The sequence below is a fragment of the Pinus tabuliformis genome, chromosome 2_2 (genome assembly GCF_031772625.1).
Source record: "Pinus tabuliformis cultivar Carrire ecotype Pingquan chromosome 2_2, CPIR1, whole genome shotgun sequence".
In the NCBI taxonomy this organism is placed as follows: Eukaryota; Viridiplantae; Streptophyta; class Pinopsida; order Pinales; family Pinaceae; genus Pinus; species Pinus tabuliformis.
This window is the reverse complement of record NC_142300.1, coordinates 908207264-908222955: the sequence shown is the minus strand read 5'-3', so window position 1 is coordinate 908222955 and position 15692 is coordinate 908207264. Positions and strand designations below refer to the sequence as shown.

The 15692-nt window shown below is 34.9% G+C and overlaps 1 protein-coding gene across 1 annotated transcript; it reads right to left on the bottom strand.

Annotated features, from left to right (window-relative positions):
* Positions 1–943: 943 nt before the first annotated feature.
* LOC149195947 (O-methyltransferase 11-like) lies at positions 944–3827 on the bottom strand. The gene is made up of 3 exons (XM_089405446.1): positions 3012–3827; positions 2571–2635; positions 944–1470 (listed from the first exon to the last, which is right to left on the bottom strand). Exons 1-3 carry the CDS (start codon positions 3730–3732, stop codon positions 1171–1173), a joined length of 1086 nt encoding a protein of 361 aa, XP_089261572.1. The 5' UTR covers positions 3733–3827; the 3' UTR covers positions 944–1170.
* Between the last annotated feature and the right edge of the window lie 11865 nt (positions 3828–15692).

Here is a 15692-nt window from a genome sequence, read left to right as displayed (position 1 = left end):
TTTGTGAAGTTTTACATAAAATTTAGAATACTAAATAAATTTATGAAAAAAGGTATTTGTATAAAACAAAGTTGTATGAATGTGATATTATGTGATATTTTAAATTTGGTGGCTTAGCTAAAAGTATAAGTGGTGTGGTCACATTCAAGATTTGTCTAATAATGATATATAATAACTGATATGTAATAATAATATATAATGACAGATAGTGACTTTCAAGACACAATGAAATTGGACTACTAACTTCTTACTTATAAAATAAAATAAGTGTTCTTCCATTGAATTATCATATTTAAAAAAAATTAAACTTAAAAACATTATAAATAGTAAATTCTATTAATTTTAATTAATTATAAAAAAGTGTAAATAAAGTATCATAAATGGTTAAGTATAGTAAAATATATGTTGTTCCAAAGTGCAAGAAGTGCTTAGGTATAAGCCATGGTTGTATGTGGAGTTTATGTACCAGCATTGGGGTGTTGATGATTGTGAATTGATCACAATAGCACATTAAAGTTTTTGTCATTCATATATATGCAACCTGTCTGTTGTCGTTTTTGTCTTCTGAATGCAACCTGTTTACTTTTCAGCTACTTTTCTCGTTATATAACAGAAACAGTATGTGCTTCTGTTTATCTAACCGGAATACAAAAAAGAGTCCTCCTGTTTAAAAGGAACAACTTTCAAACCAAAAGAGAATCCCAGTTAGTGCATGAATTGCACAGATAAAATATTTATCGTCTGCCTTGGTAACTAGGTTGTTTCTAAACCATAACAGAATACCGCGTAAAACATGAACTACACGGCTAAAATATTTACCATTAGCGTTGTGAAATATGTTGTTTTGTATATTAGTGGTGTAGCAATAATAGCCATCAAAATACTTTCAAACATTAACATGATAAAGTAGGAGACATACACGGTAAAGTCGACACAGCACAAGTACTCAATAGTAGCCTAATTGTATTAAAAATATAATAAATCAACTGTGATTACAACATGACTTCTCAATATATTTTGGTGGAGACAGCGTGATTACTGGTAGGTATCCTAACTATATCAACAATGCAATAAACTAAACCTGAGATATATGAACTTGCTTCATATATTTCGGTTCAGAAGCAAACTAATTTTCTGCGATAAATAAACTGTAGGAATATATCTAAACATTTAGGACTTGATTGCTTCAATAACTTTAGTTAAAGTGCCGTTCCTCCCCACGATTTTAGAGATAGAAAAACCGGCAGCTTGGAGTAGATCATTCCATTGTTTTCGGGTCCTTTCACCACCTCCCGGTAAACAATTCAACATAATAGAATCTAAAACATTGGCAGATCCTATCATGTCAGAGCCTTCCGTTAAATCCAAGATAGCCTCAGATAGTATTAACTTTCCTTTGTCCGGAAGAGCCAGGTGGCAGTTGTTCAGTAGCTTGATGCAGTCTTCGTCGTTCCAACTATGTAGAAAATTCTTTCATGGGCAAATCCAAAATAAACTCTTATAAGTAAATAAAGTACCAATATGTTGCATATGTGAAAATAATGTAGAAATAGATTTAGTTATGGAGCGGTTGAACAGAATCAGTTGTTAGTTAGGAATTGGTTGACAGAAGTAGTTGTGTGTTTCTGCCTATAAGTGTGATGTAATTGAGTAAAGAGATATCAATAAAGTTAGTGAGTTTCTGTTTTTAGGATCAAGCTGTTGAAGACATCAATGTTGTTGAGAATCACGTTGTTGAAGAAATCACTGAGATTAAATCTGTTGAAGAAATCACTGAGATTAAAACTTGCCCGGTTGTTAGAAGTGTTATTGGATCTACTTTCAAAGATGACTGCATTTTGGTGACTCCTTCGTTGGTTCCCCATGGAAAGTGGGGAGAACATGAATTAAATTACCTCGTTCGAGATCTTGTATTGCCTCTCCATCCAAAAGCGGTTGTTGACGTTCAGTATGTACGCAAGGAGCAAAGGAATTTCATAAGGAAACCCAAAAAGGTGAAGATGAAACTGCAACAGCAATGGAAAAGGAACAAGCATGGACCTTTTAATAAGAAGACAAAAATGAAATGTTTTGTTGTAAGCCTAGCTGAGACTTAGACCAGCAGGCAAGTTAAAGTTTAAGTTAAAGTTTAAGTTAAAGTTTAAGTCGTCATTATTAAGAATATATATAGTTTGTTATATAGTTGGAATTAAGGGGGAGTGGTAGAAAGGTATTAATCCCAACTACCCTCTGTTAATGCAGTAGTTAGAGCAATCTAGAGAATACAGCATATATTCCAAGTACAAGTTCTAGAATTCAGTTAGGTATGGTAGAAAATCCATTTCTCCATTAAGGGAGGATGTGAAAATAATGTAGAAATAGATTTAGTTATGGAGCGGTTGAACAGAATCAGTTGTTAGTTAGGAATTGGTTGACAGAAGTAGTTGTGTGTTTCTGCCTATAAGTGTGATGTAATTGAGTAAAGAGATATCAATAAAGTTAGTGAGTTTCTGTTTTTAATAGCATATATACTGTACCCAATAATTAACGTCCAAATAAAGTCCATCACAACAGCCAAGAGTATTACTCACCTTCATAAAAATCGCATCTGCAGAGGGTGCGCTCTCAAACAGGTTTCCGCTGATGTGCTGTACGCCTGCGTGAATTAGAATAGCATTAACGAATAGATAAGGAACACGGTATCCTCATAATAAAATTCAGGAGGTGGAGTTTGATTTAGATATAAATGTTTATATGCATGTGGGAAAAAGTATATCTATAAGCTATAAGCTGCAGTCTAACTTATAGTTATTAAATTTTAAAATTTTGTGTGGTTATGGGATTTTTAATGATGTTAATCTATTTTCATCATAAAAATAATTCAAACACTAAGAAGTACAAAATTTCTTCAAATATTTTTATCCAAATTCTTTTGACCGTTTGGGAAACGACTCCTATTTATAATTTAAATTTAAATTATAAATAATGATAAAATAACCATATAAAGATTAACAGAAGCGAAATAGAAATACCGGGGATAGTTGGTGCAGTTGCGATGACTTGAGGAAGATCAAAGTTGATAGCGCGAATATGAGGATGCGCTTCAGTTATGAGACTCAACGCTTCCCCGCGCCCTCCGCCCATGTCCACCAGCGTGTTGATGTCTTTGAAGCCGTCATAAACAGCTAAGACATATGTGATAGTGGCCTTTGTTACGGAGACCATGCCTGCGTTGAAGATGGCATTGAACTCCGGCTCGCCGGCTGCGAAATTCCAGAAGTCTTTGCCATTGCCACTAGAATTCTTGAAATTATCGCCGCCATGAAGCACACGTTCGTGAATATGGTCCCAGGCGGTAACGTAAAGTGGGTGTGTCTGCAAAAGAACGAAGGGAACAAGGCTTCGCGAACTAATATCCTCGGAGGTGAAGTAGGTTTTGGTGAGATTGGTAAGGCCGTATTTTATGTTCATGGGGGCATTAACTCCCTCCGGTGGCACGATTGCCTGCAAGATTCCCATAGTGGAAAGGTAAGTAAGAATGCGGGAAAGGGCGCCCAAGTCGGGATCTTCAGAGGGGAGTTGGGCGGCGATCTGGTGCACGGAGAGAGAAACATCGGGGCCGGCTTTCGAGATGATGTCAGGGATTTTAAGACGAATTGCACATTTTAGGAGAAAGGGGGTCTGTAAGGAAAATGCCAGACTTAGGGCCGAAGCCCTAAGCGCCTCTTCGTCCTTCACAGATTGCATATTCATATCCGGAGCCTGAACCAGAAACCCTTAGTTGTTCACAGCTTGGATGTTCATACAACTCCTTTAACTCACCACAGGCTCACTTGGATAGCAAAAGAAGAGGGACGCCAAATATATAGTATTTGGTGGTAGGTTCGTGTCGCCTGCTACGTCACAGTTTGAATTGTGATTCAAATTCCGTGAGCTTGATTTAACAGCAGGGCCCAAACTACTGATCGTCATATATTTTGCTTCGAGTTTCGATTTATGGCCCACACAGATTAAGAGTGTCAGCTTAAAATTGACGGTTTATCATTTATGATAATAAGTTGCGCCGAGCTTATTTCGATTGCAGGTTGCCCAGACCTGTTTACGTGGCTCACTGGGTCCCTTCATCTCCGTTATGAATCCCAGTCAAAATAGTGCCTCAACCATAATCAGAATTCCATCGGAATTGATTCACGTTTACGTGAACGGTACGTCTACCACAAAGGTTCCTTTCATGTCATCAAGATTATTTAGGCTACTAATTTCCGCTCGATAAGAAGAAAGAAAAGAAAATGTAAACTGCTCAGTAAGATTTCTCAAGGAGAAGATGAGAATTCACCGGATCAAGAAGCGGCGGGAGGACTCATGTGAAAGGGGAGCCATTTATTTCATCTTGTGAAGTTGTGATGATAAGTTGTGTTCATTTCTATATAATATTTTCACCTTTCTACATATGCTGTAGCTACTTTATATACGACCAACGAAACACTCTAACCTTGACATGATGATGTCATTTCTATATAATATTTCTACTTTATATACGACAAACTAAACACTCTACCGACTGACTATTTATAGGGACGGAGCATTCAAGTTAAACACTACTCCTGCTGAACATTTATCGGTGCTGAGAACCATGACTTCATTTGAAACCAAACTTTCTCTGATGTAAAGACCCTGCCGAAAACCATGACTTCAGTTCGGTGGTATTGACCTTGGTTTGTCGGTATCGAACCACGACTTCACTTACGTGCCGTATGAATATAATGCAACGCAACACAATAATCATATATCACCATATATAATAATAATAATAATATCGCATCATATAATATAATATAATAAAATATATTATATAATAATATAAAATTTGATTAGTATATGTATTATTATATATTTAAATAATAATAGTTTAGTAAATTAAATTTATTATTATATTAAAAATTAATATATTAGCTATTATTTAAAATATATATTTCTCACCACTATATTATTGTTAATAATAATTATATTATTGTTAGTACTTTTTTATATTTACTTGGAGTATATTAATAATATCAACTAGATTATATATATTTATCATTATATTTTGAAACTCAAAAAATATTATATAAGGAAGGATTAATAAATCCTATCTATTAATATTATAAGCTTAAGGGAATAATAAATTCAACAAATAAACATTATAAACACGAGAGATTACTATAACAAATCTTTAGGATTTATATTATAAACTAAAAGGATTAATAAACCCAAGTCATCAATATGATAAACCCAAGGGATAAACCAAAACAATGTATTATTAATATTATAAACCCAAGGGATTACTATTAAGCGACTACTTGCTTCTGAAAAAACTAATCTTCTCTCCTATTTCGAGCTTGAGAAGCCAAGGTGAAAAGTCCTTTACTTGAGCTATGAGGGTGCATATATAACAAATGAAGTGACTTTCCACCTCCCTTGTGGCTCTTGACCTTCCTTGATGACTCTTCGGCTCACATATGTTTTTTCTAATTCCTAAGAGATATTTGAGCTTCTACATAACATTTTGTGTATGACCCTTAGGCTTCCACACATTTTACATTTTCACATTTTTCCAAAAATACAATATTACTAGTAGTGCGTAGTTATAGAAGGAGAGGGTCAATGCATTACGTAATTAAGCACTGCAAAGGCTAAGAAATGGCATGACGACTAATTGAAAGTGTGTAGTATGTAGTGGGGGAAAGACTGGGCAAGGAGTGTGTAGTGGGAAAGTGCAGCTGACATTGACTGAGCACTGAGATTGCGTAATACATAGTTGATGGAGGTAGTTTGTTGTAACTGCATGGTATGAAGTTCCAAGAGGAAGATGATGCTTGACTGTGGCTTATGACTATAGAGTACATAATTCTAGGAGGTAGAAATATATGTACTTGGTCGAGAAAGTTGCGGAGATGAGAAAACTCCAATAGTGACTAAGTGTGGGATCAGTAAGGAAGAAAGATGAGACCAGATCATGTGACGAGACTTGAACATGATCACACAAAAAAGTGACCAACTACATGATGATGAAACACTCAACACCCAAAATCAACATGTATCCATTGAAACGATGATAAAACAACACTTACCTCCAAGTGCGACACTTAGGATACAGCTTTCGACATAATTGTCGACTGTAATAAGAAAGTGTGCAATACCTTGAAAGTGAGTCCAATGCATATCACTATGATACATAGAATCCATTAACATAAAAGAAAGCACTAAATATACCTCTTAAAGGTGTGCCATAACTACCTTTGAGAAGGAATGACACTTCCCCTAACATAAGACAACACTTGAAATTCCTTAAAAAATGGACTTATAAACTTAAGAAGAAATCATGGGATAATTCTAACAACTAGAAATGACAACTCACATGATCAAAGCGAGGCTCCAAAGTTTGAATATAGGGAAAAAAATTGAGGGCGTTGTAGCAACAACAACAGAGAGCTGAGTGGGACCCAACATAAATATGTGACCCAATAAAACCTTGTATATGAATAGAGGGAAGTGGAAGATAGGAAAAATAAACAAAACAACTAAGGGGATTGATTGGTCCATGAGAATAAAAATGAACCATGGTGCGGCAAAAACGAGAAAAACATAAAAGAAAAGAGAAATTTCATTTTCCATGATAAAAAAATATTTAAGGTTATTGAATGGTTTCGGTTAACCTTGAAAATCTTTGTGAAATGCATGCTTGGCATGACCAAAACACCTCCATATGCATTCTCTATATCATAATGTGGATAAGAAATGAAAGATGTCCTTCAAACCTATAGGTATGTGATAGAGAACCATCATAGTAGCAAGATAAGCTACCTATATTTAAAAATATTATGGTTGTGTAATGGCACATAAACAACATAAGTGAAGAAAATGTTGAGTTTAAATACACTATTGAATATGGAAGTGTTGAAGCCCTGAAAATCGAATCAACAACAAGGGGGATACCCGCCCGGTCCAGACCTTGGTTGGCAGCTCCTTTTCCGTTTGGTATAGCGGGTCCGATTGGGGATGTGGGACCAGTTTCCCAATTTAAGTGTGTGTGTGAGAAAGATTGATATTTCTAGTCTAACAGTTCCTAATTGAGATGCTCTAATTCTAACTTTAATCTAATGACATGCAGTTGTATTCTAATAAACAGAAATGTATAAGTCTATACTAACCCGGGGTGTAATCATTTTGCTATGCGATCTAAAATGATTTCAGATAAAAATCGGTAATAAAGATCATTCAACTGTTATGAGAAAATAATTCAATATAGATGAACCACTTCGCATAAAAATTTAGATGAAACAGTTGTGAAAAACATATCGCATAATAAGATACTCATACATTAAGCATAAATAAATAGCTATCACGGTACAAAAGTGCCAAATGATAACTCATGCATTCACGCATTAATATATAAACAACTGAACTTGAATATCACTTTAACACAAAAGATAGAAACAGTTAAGAGATAGAAGTACCATTTATAACTAGTTCTACTCATGAGCTTCAAGCGATAACGATTTATCTCTTCTTAATCCAACATCCACTAAGAGTACAGAAGTGCAACATCAGTAGCAGATATTAAATGCAAAAATCAATAAATCTTGTTCCATTCATTCATCAAAACCTCCTTGGAGGGTGCAAAAGTGCATGTTCTGAGGACACGTTTTTGATAAATTTCTGGAACCTTCTATAAATGCATGAGAAGGGTTTAAATACTACTAGCTAAGACTAAAAATAACTTATTACAAAAATATAGGATACGGTTTAAATGACCATCCTTTTTCTAGTCAAAGATAAAGCAAAACTATTTCTAAAATTTAATCTAACATCTAACTATTTCTGTATTTAATCCTTAACGTCACAAGCATTCAACATTTGCTTGAGAAGAGTCGGTTGGCCGACTTCAGCCTTTAATTGTCCTGTGAAAACGGAATCAGCAAGAGCTAGCGCCACCTTTTCGACAGAATTATTGATGCATTTGAGAGTCATACACTGGCTGTGTGGTTTCACTAAATATGCCTAGTAAGAATCCCAATTCAGCTTAGTCAATCTTTTAATGGATTCTGCCTTCTCTTGAGCCTTCTGTCTCTAGCCTGCTTGTAAGTGTTGTACCTGTACACATACTACTTTTGAGGATATTTCTGACCATTATCACTGATTTTTGGATTCAAGTTTTACATTTTACCTTCAGTGTTTTTCCCACAAATTTTTGGGTTTACAGGAAACTGAGCAATTAGAGGCTTTTCCCTTTAAAGAAGTTTCGCCCAGCGATGCGCGAAATTTCCAAGGCTAATCGCTCATCGGAAACTGCCTCCGTTTCTTGATCCGGGCTTCCTTGGTGCGATTTTCGTCTCTTGCGTGTTTTCTTTTAGCAAATGTGAAGCTCACATTTTGTGAAAATAATGATCCCATAAGTTCTTGACCCTGAGTTTTGAGTTATCTGTTTTTTAATGTCAGCGTTGTCCATAACCCATTTAACCATATCTGTGTAGGGGGGAATTTTGGGCCTTGCCGCTATTCGGTGCAAGAACGAACAGGGTAAATCTGCAACAGATGCCTCAGAATAATTCTGTGCGCCTGCAATAGTTGTAAACTCCATTACCTTGGGATTCTATTCCTCAAGTAGATTATACATTCCTTCCCAAGTGGTAATACCTGCGTCTCTGTTACAGGCGGTGTCTATGTACAAGGGCGCCATTTCTTTATCATCAGACATCGGAGCCTTGCCTTTATTCCCCATAGTTTCTTGTATATTGCTTTGTATAGTCCTTTGTTCTTCGTTCCTGCAGTTTATAAGTGAGGTGAGAGTAATGATAAGTAACAGTGATGGGAAAGCTTTAAATGCTGAAGATATGCAAAAGTATATCACCTTACGTGAACTGGCACTTCGATCAACACAAAACCATATTTCATTAACAACTGACAACTAACTCATTAATTAGCATTAAAGCGCATAACGAGGTCTCGTTTTATGAAAAAAGTTTTCTCGAATAGTGAGCCAACATATTTTGCGATGGAGTGATTTTGCGATTTGCTTTGCAATATCGCAAATCACTGTATCGCATTATCGCAACATCGCTATATCGTTTATCACAACATCGCAATATCGTATTATCGCAACATCGCAATATCGCAAGATCGCAACATCGCAATATCGCAAGATCGCATGGTCGCAATATTTCATAATCATAGTATGTGCCCATTTCGTGTTAATGCATTTCTTGTGAGGTGCGATTTTGCGATATGCGCCATCGCATATCGGCGTTTTCTATGGTTTTCCAGCGTAAGTGCATTTTAAGGCATGCGATGTGATATTTCTTAAGGAGTGGTTTATCTTTCCTCATCATGAAACTTTAGATTTTTCAAGGATATTTTCCTAAGTTTATGATGGTAAGTTTTATTAAAAAGGAAATACAAGCACTAATTCATTTTTTTAATTTTTCGACTAAGGGTCCCCACTTATTTAGTATTAGTAATAACAGTGAATAATAAGGGGGGGTTTTTGGTGGCCACAACAATTGGCGATTCACTTGGAAGAACCAGTTATCTCTGTCTTTCTTTTGAATTTTCTAAACATCCAAAACAGAAAATTTTCGAGAAAGTTAAACTTTATTATAGAAAGATAAAGTACATTATGCTTTAACCTGTCAATTATATTTTGTTTCATCTATTTTCAACTTTGATTATTTGCTCCCTCAAGCTAGTCCTTGTATTTACATCAGTCATTACTTGGTTTATAAATATGAAACAAAGCCTTCTCTGTAAATTAGTTTTAAATATGCTCATTTGTCGTAGGTAGAGCCTCTACTGCCAGTAGGCGTTCATAGCCTCGACAGGGTTACCTGTTACCCAACAATGATCTTGTATCCTTCTAGAGAAACATACAATTTTTCAAAGAAGAATCCATATCCACACTTATTGCTTTCACTTTATTTTTTACCCTTAAAGAACAATGTCTTGGTTTGATAGCCAATTTATGACACAATCATTCACTTGATTTATAACATTGTTGAACAAGCTGGCTCATGATGAGACCCCTTGCCTTTTTATTGCGACAATCTTGAGTCATTGCCCTGTTGTGGTATGCAGTATTGGCAAAGTCAGCAAGTTATAATATCTGTGATTATGATAAGCCGACTCGTGATGAGACCTCCTACTCTTTAAGATAAAGTGTATCCTTGGATTGTTTCTCTGAAAGTTGTAATTTCCTCAGTAGGGAGGAAGTCATTGTTTCCTTAAGATAGCTGTGGATGACAATAGTAGAGTTTTTGGAAAGAGTTGTTCTACAAAGAATCTTTGTTTTGTTATTGATACATTTCATTGCACTGATACAAAAAAATTTCTCACTAAAGGTTGTTTTCATCAAATTTTACAAAGTTGAAACTAGTATCATTTCTAGGCTAGAGTCTTTAACTGTATCTTTCAATAATAAAGATCAATTTTCCAAAAGATTTGTTATTTATAAAAGCGAAAAATAAAATCTAAAAGAGAATTGGTGTCTTTTTCGTAAATCCCTGATGTAACCATTCACAACTGGTTTTATTATAAGAAAAAAACTAATCTACAAAATAGAAGAATAATATTCTAAGGAAAATATTTCTTAAGGATTTGTCTGTTAAGAGGTAAAGAATCTCTTTTCCCTATTAAATCCTACAACATAAAAGTGGATGGACCTATGACTTCTATGATTTGGAAAGGGCCAAGCCATATTCGTTGAAATTTTGTATGTTTCCCTTTTTCCTCATGGGCCTTGTCCCATTTTAAAACTAGATCTCCCATCTGAAAACATTTTCTGGTCATCATGTTTGAATCAAAAGAGGATTTCACTAATGCTTGGTGATGAGCGTGAGTTCTTTTGGCGTGTTATCATTGTTCTTCTAACATAATTATTTCCATTTTCCTTAGTTGTAAGGAGGAAGTTGGTACTTCATCAATATATTGAACTAAAGACAGAGAGGGAATTGCTAAATGAGTCGGAAGAACCACTTCTTTTCCATAAACTAAATTGAATGGAGAAGTGCAGTTGGAGGCTTTTTGCGTTATCCGATCTGCCCATAAAGCATATGTTAAAGACTTATGCCAATTTTTATGATTTTGGTCAACTATTCGTTTGATAATCCTGATTAGGTTTTTATCTGTAGATTCACCTAAACCATTCCCCTGTGGGTAATAATTCGCAGAATATTTGAGTTTGAAACCTCTTTTAAATGCAAATTCAGTCATTGCATTTCCAGAAAAGTGTGATGCATTGTCAAACATTAAAATGGAAGGCAATCCAAACCTGGTGACTATGAACTCAATGATATGTTCAGCATTAGCCGTCTTGAGTGGAATTGCTTCTACCCATTTAGTAAAGTAATCTGTTGCTGTAAGGATATATCTATGCTGTTTAGAAGAGTGAGGAACGATCTCACCTATTATGTCCAATCCTTACTGATCAAAAGGTTGTTTAATGTTGACTGGCTGATTTAACTCCCCATGTATAGTTAAGGAAGTGGAATTGATAAAACATAACCAATTTGAGCTTATGCAAATGTTAGAGAACCTTTAGGAGCCAACCAACCCTTACAGGTGACTAACTCCTAAGGTAACTTAACTTTTTACTGACCTAGAGCATCAACCACTCCCATGACATGAGCATGCATGCATTTGGGACCCTTCAGTCGCTCCCACAACAAGGGCATGTCAGCAACTGGAGACCTTTTCAGCTAGTTCTGAGCTTGCGACCCTAGATGTGCCACTTTTTCAGGGCTAAGTCTAAAGCCACTACCCAGAAATTCATGAAACTTCTGCAATTGAAATTAACATCAAAACAATGATGCTAATGTAAATACTTGAACAAATACTTAACATAACCCCTACTAGCAATGACAGGCATCTAGTCAAATATGTCACAAATATGCATTCTAAATGTTATAACAACATATCTGAGCATAGGGGTCTCATACTTATGTGACAATCACTAAGAAGCATTGTTGCCTTATACACACACACACATATACATACATACATACATACATACATACATACATACATACATACATACATACATACATGCATATACATACTTGACGTTTACGTATATATATGTACAAAATAACTAGAAACAATGCAGAGACAGAGAATAGTGAACAATACAATTATTTCTAGAAATTTCAACTATAGTTCTATTATCTTTATAGACAAAACCCTTTTCAGAGAGAAATATGTGTATTCAAACAAAAAGGGAAATACACAAACATTCATCAAGGTAAGCATCAATAGAAAGACTATAGACTGTATCCATTTATTGTATTATCAATGACATCAATTATATGCATATCGAAAATAAGGAATAATTGTAAGAAATATATCTATATATAAACATATTGATACATATCAAAGAGTTTCAACAAATTTCTAATAGTAATATCTTCGAAAAGAAAGACCTGTTTATATTAGCCCTCAAAAAAGTTTTTTCTGTAAATAACGATTGTGGCTGGTGTTTAAGGCCAAGTATTAATTTAATCAAAGTTACATGGAAATATTGTAATGACAACAGAAAGGAAACTAAGTGAAAATTTTTTAAGCCTTATTTTAAACATATTCATTTAGAAGTTGTCGATACCAAGGCCGATTGGACTTATACATTAAAAAAAAGACTCAAAAGTACACATATTTCTCTAAATTTTGTAAGAGTCTGGGTCGAATGGAGATCTCGTTGGGTAAATCTTCATTGTTGACATAAAACCTAAGTATTAAATAAGCCTAGAAAAGGGTCATGGCCATCACGGTCGAGTACCCTGGACATGAATAAACTTTACATAAGAACTTGGTATATTGAAAAGTCGAGCAGAGGCACCATAAAAAACCCATAAAAAAGACAACCACACCTAGGATTCTCTGTGTGGGAGGGAAAAACCTGGAAAGGCAAAGGAATATTATTAGAACCCTTAGAAACAAGAAATGTGAAAAAAGGGGTTTAATGAGAAACCCATAAATTAGATATAATGAGTAAGAGGAGTCCAAATGAGAACATTACCTTATCACAAAGGGTACAATATGCGACATCCTACTCCTGAAGCCACAACGTATTACAGATTAAAGAGAAAAATTGAGCTAGGGTTTATTCGAGAGGAATTTTTTACTTGTTATGTGGAATGGAAACAATCTTGCATGAGTTAATTAAACATGGGAAAACCTAGTGCCAGGAGCTACCTCCTATTGTTGTACCCTTCTGGAAAAGATTAATCGAGAAATTAAATGTGAAACAAGGGTCTGAATCATTGTATTTATGTGAACGAAAATTGAAATAGAAATAGAACTTCAATGAGTTGATAAAGAATTAAACCATGCAAGTTGCTGCAGAAAGTCAAAAAATAGCCTAAACTATAGAAGTCCAAAATCATGTGGTCGCTACCATATTTTCCCAACAAAGCCATGGATTCCCAACATACTAAAAAATACAAAGAGTTGACTCTCATCAAGGTATAGAATCATATAAGAGCATACCAGAGGAAATGGGGTTGTAAAGCTCGGTTTGGAACATAAGAGCATACAAATGGAATTGGAGTGATGAATAGGGTGTAGGTAGTTAATCCAAACTAACCCCAAATCCCCTCTTCTATTGATCAAAAACCTAAACATCATGGACTGTTGATGCTAAGACATGTCATAAGGCATAGTGACAGATGACCAACCCTTCAATTATGTGGTCTTCACATGGGCTTAAAGCCAACGTGTCACCACTCATATACAACATCACGTGACACCCTTTAATATCTAGACACTTTGGAGCGATCACATTGATATGTAATATCAAGTTCTGTGAATTCGGGTGTTGTATAATATGGCATATCGAACCTTATATATGTTTTTGTGTGAACCCTTAATACCTTCTGGTAGACCATATGATAGGTCAATGAAACTATGAATGCAACCATGGTAATACGAGGATGTCGTGAGGAAGTGACAATGTTAACAATCATTTGGAATGTAAAGAATTTTTTGTAACCAAAGACAAGAGAGATGTGCTAAGTGTTAAAAGTGTGTCCCCTTGTAACATGCATTTTTTAAGAGGTCTACAAGGCCAATCTTTTAAATACAAAAAAATAGATCTATGTTATTAAATATGTTGAGAAGGTATATATCTATATTAACGAAAAAAAGGATATATATATATATATATATATATATATATATATATATATATATATATATATCTATATATATATATATATATATATATATATATATATATATATCTATATATATATATATATACAGTCACGAGAAAAAGTCCAACTTGGAAATAAGATAAATAGATCTAGATGACATCTGGTGGATATTTTATGGCAAGGAAAATTATAGCCTCATGATTTATTCTGAATGCAAATATAAAAAAAAATTAAGAGCTTTCCATTCCTTAGTTTTTCTTGAGACAAAATTGGATATGTCCTTGTAAGACTCCTTGTTTGCAAAAATTAAAAAAAAGGTACATGTCCTTTTGCTCTATTATAAAGAAAAGGAAATTTTATGACGGATAGTACAAGTGGTATCCATGAATCACTCAGTGAATTTTTTGTGTCGATATATAACTCTCACACAAAAGGAATCAATTTTGGAACAAAAAATTGACGATAAAGGAAAAATTATTAGGATTTTATGCCTTTAAATAGGCTACATTAGAGAAGAATATGATGGAAAAAATCCATGGTTTTGAAAATCGTGAGTAAAAATGTTTGCATAATTTTTTTTTTATTATCCCAGAGGAACTCAATAGCCCACATGACACATAGCTACTAGTAAACCTCTGGGGGTCTACGACCTATCCTCCTCTTCATAAACTACGACATAATCAGGGGGATTTGAACCTTGGATTTGACAAGTTACTATAACTAGGCAAAGGCTTATTGACCACATAATGGATATTGATTGCAAAGGATGAAATGGTCAACTTGTTTAAAATTGTTGGATATTCCATAGCCACCATCAAACCCATGAATGCTTTGTGGTGCCAGAGGGAAATAACTTGACAAACATTGTAATTTGGATTAAAAAGGATTCCAATTTCCTTTCAAATTCCTCAAATTTCCAAGTCAAAATGTGTTGAGTCCCAAACTTGCATCTTCCCTATACACCTTTTTAGCCTTCTTTCCCATTTACTTGACCCACCAAGCTGTCAAATCATTACATATTAGTTTAAAAAGAGCTTATAAAATGGTTTCCTAACTATGTTTTGTGACTGTTGTTTGAATTAGATTTTTGTTCAATCAGCTGCGGAAACTTGTCACTTTCCGCAGCCAGCACAAGTTTCCGCAGCCATTTGGTTGAAGTCCATGTTACAGTTGTCTACTTGAGAATCCGGCCACATGGGCAAGCTGCAAATGATGTGTACATGGAGCGTGTCCCCTTGGTTCAGCCAAATCACTCACAAACAACCATGGTGAAGGACAGTCAAAGTAGTGGTCAACCTAAGAGTTTTTCGGTGGCACGACTCTGTTTTTACCACGTGAAGATTTGTGTGGCAAGTTCCTCAATCTCCGGAGGTGTGCTAACAACTGTTGATCGATCCGTGAACCAAATTGAACGACCACCACTCCATAGATTTAATTGTCACGGCTACCATACTGCTAGATCTCAGGACGTGGATATTCACGTGTCTGTTTGGCAGCACAGAAATTAGGAATTAGTTGTATCATCCTCAGTTATAA

What these genes read in the sequence shown, in the direction of transcription:
- LOC149195947 (XM_089405446.1), bottom strand. Translation starts at nt 3,732, where the DNA reads ATGAATATGCAATCTGTGAAGGACGAAGAGGCGCTTAGGGCTTCGGCC. An exon ending in AACTGCACCAACTATCCCCG is followed by an intron (nt 2,636 to 3,011) that starts GTATTTCTATTT and finishes TAATTCACGCAG; the next exon opens with GCGTACAGCACATCAGCGGA. An exon ending in CAGATGCGATTTTTATGAAG is followed by an intron (nt 1,471 to 2,570) that starts GTGAGTAATACT and finishes TGCCCATGAAAG; the next exon opens with AATTTTCTACATAGTTGGAA.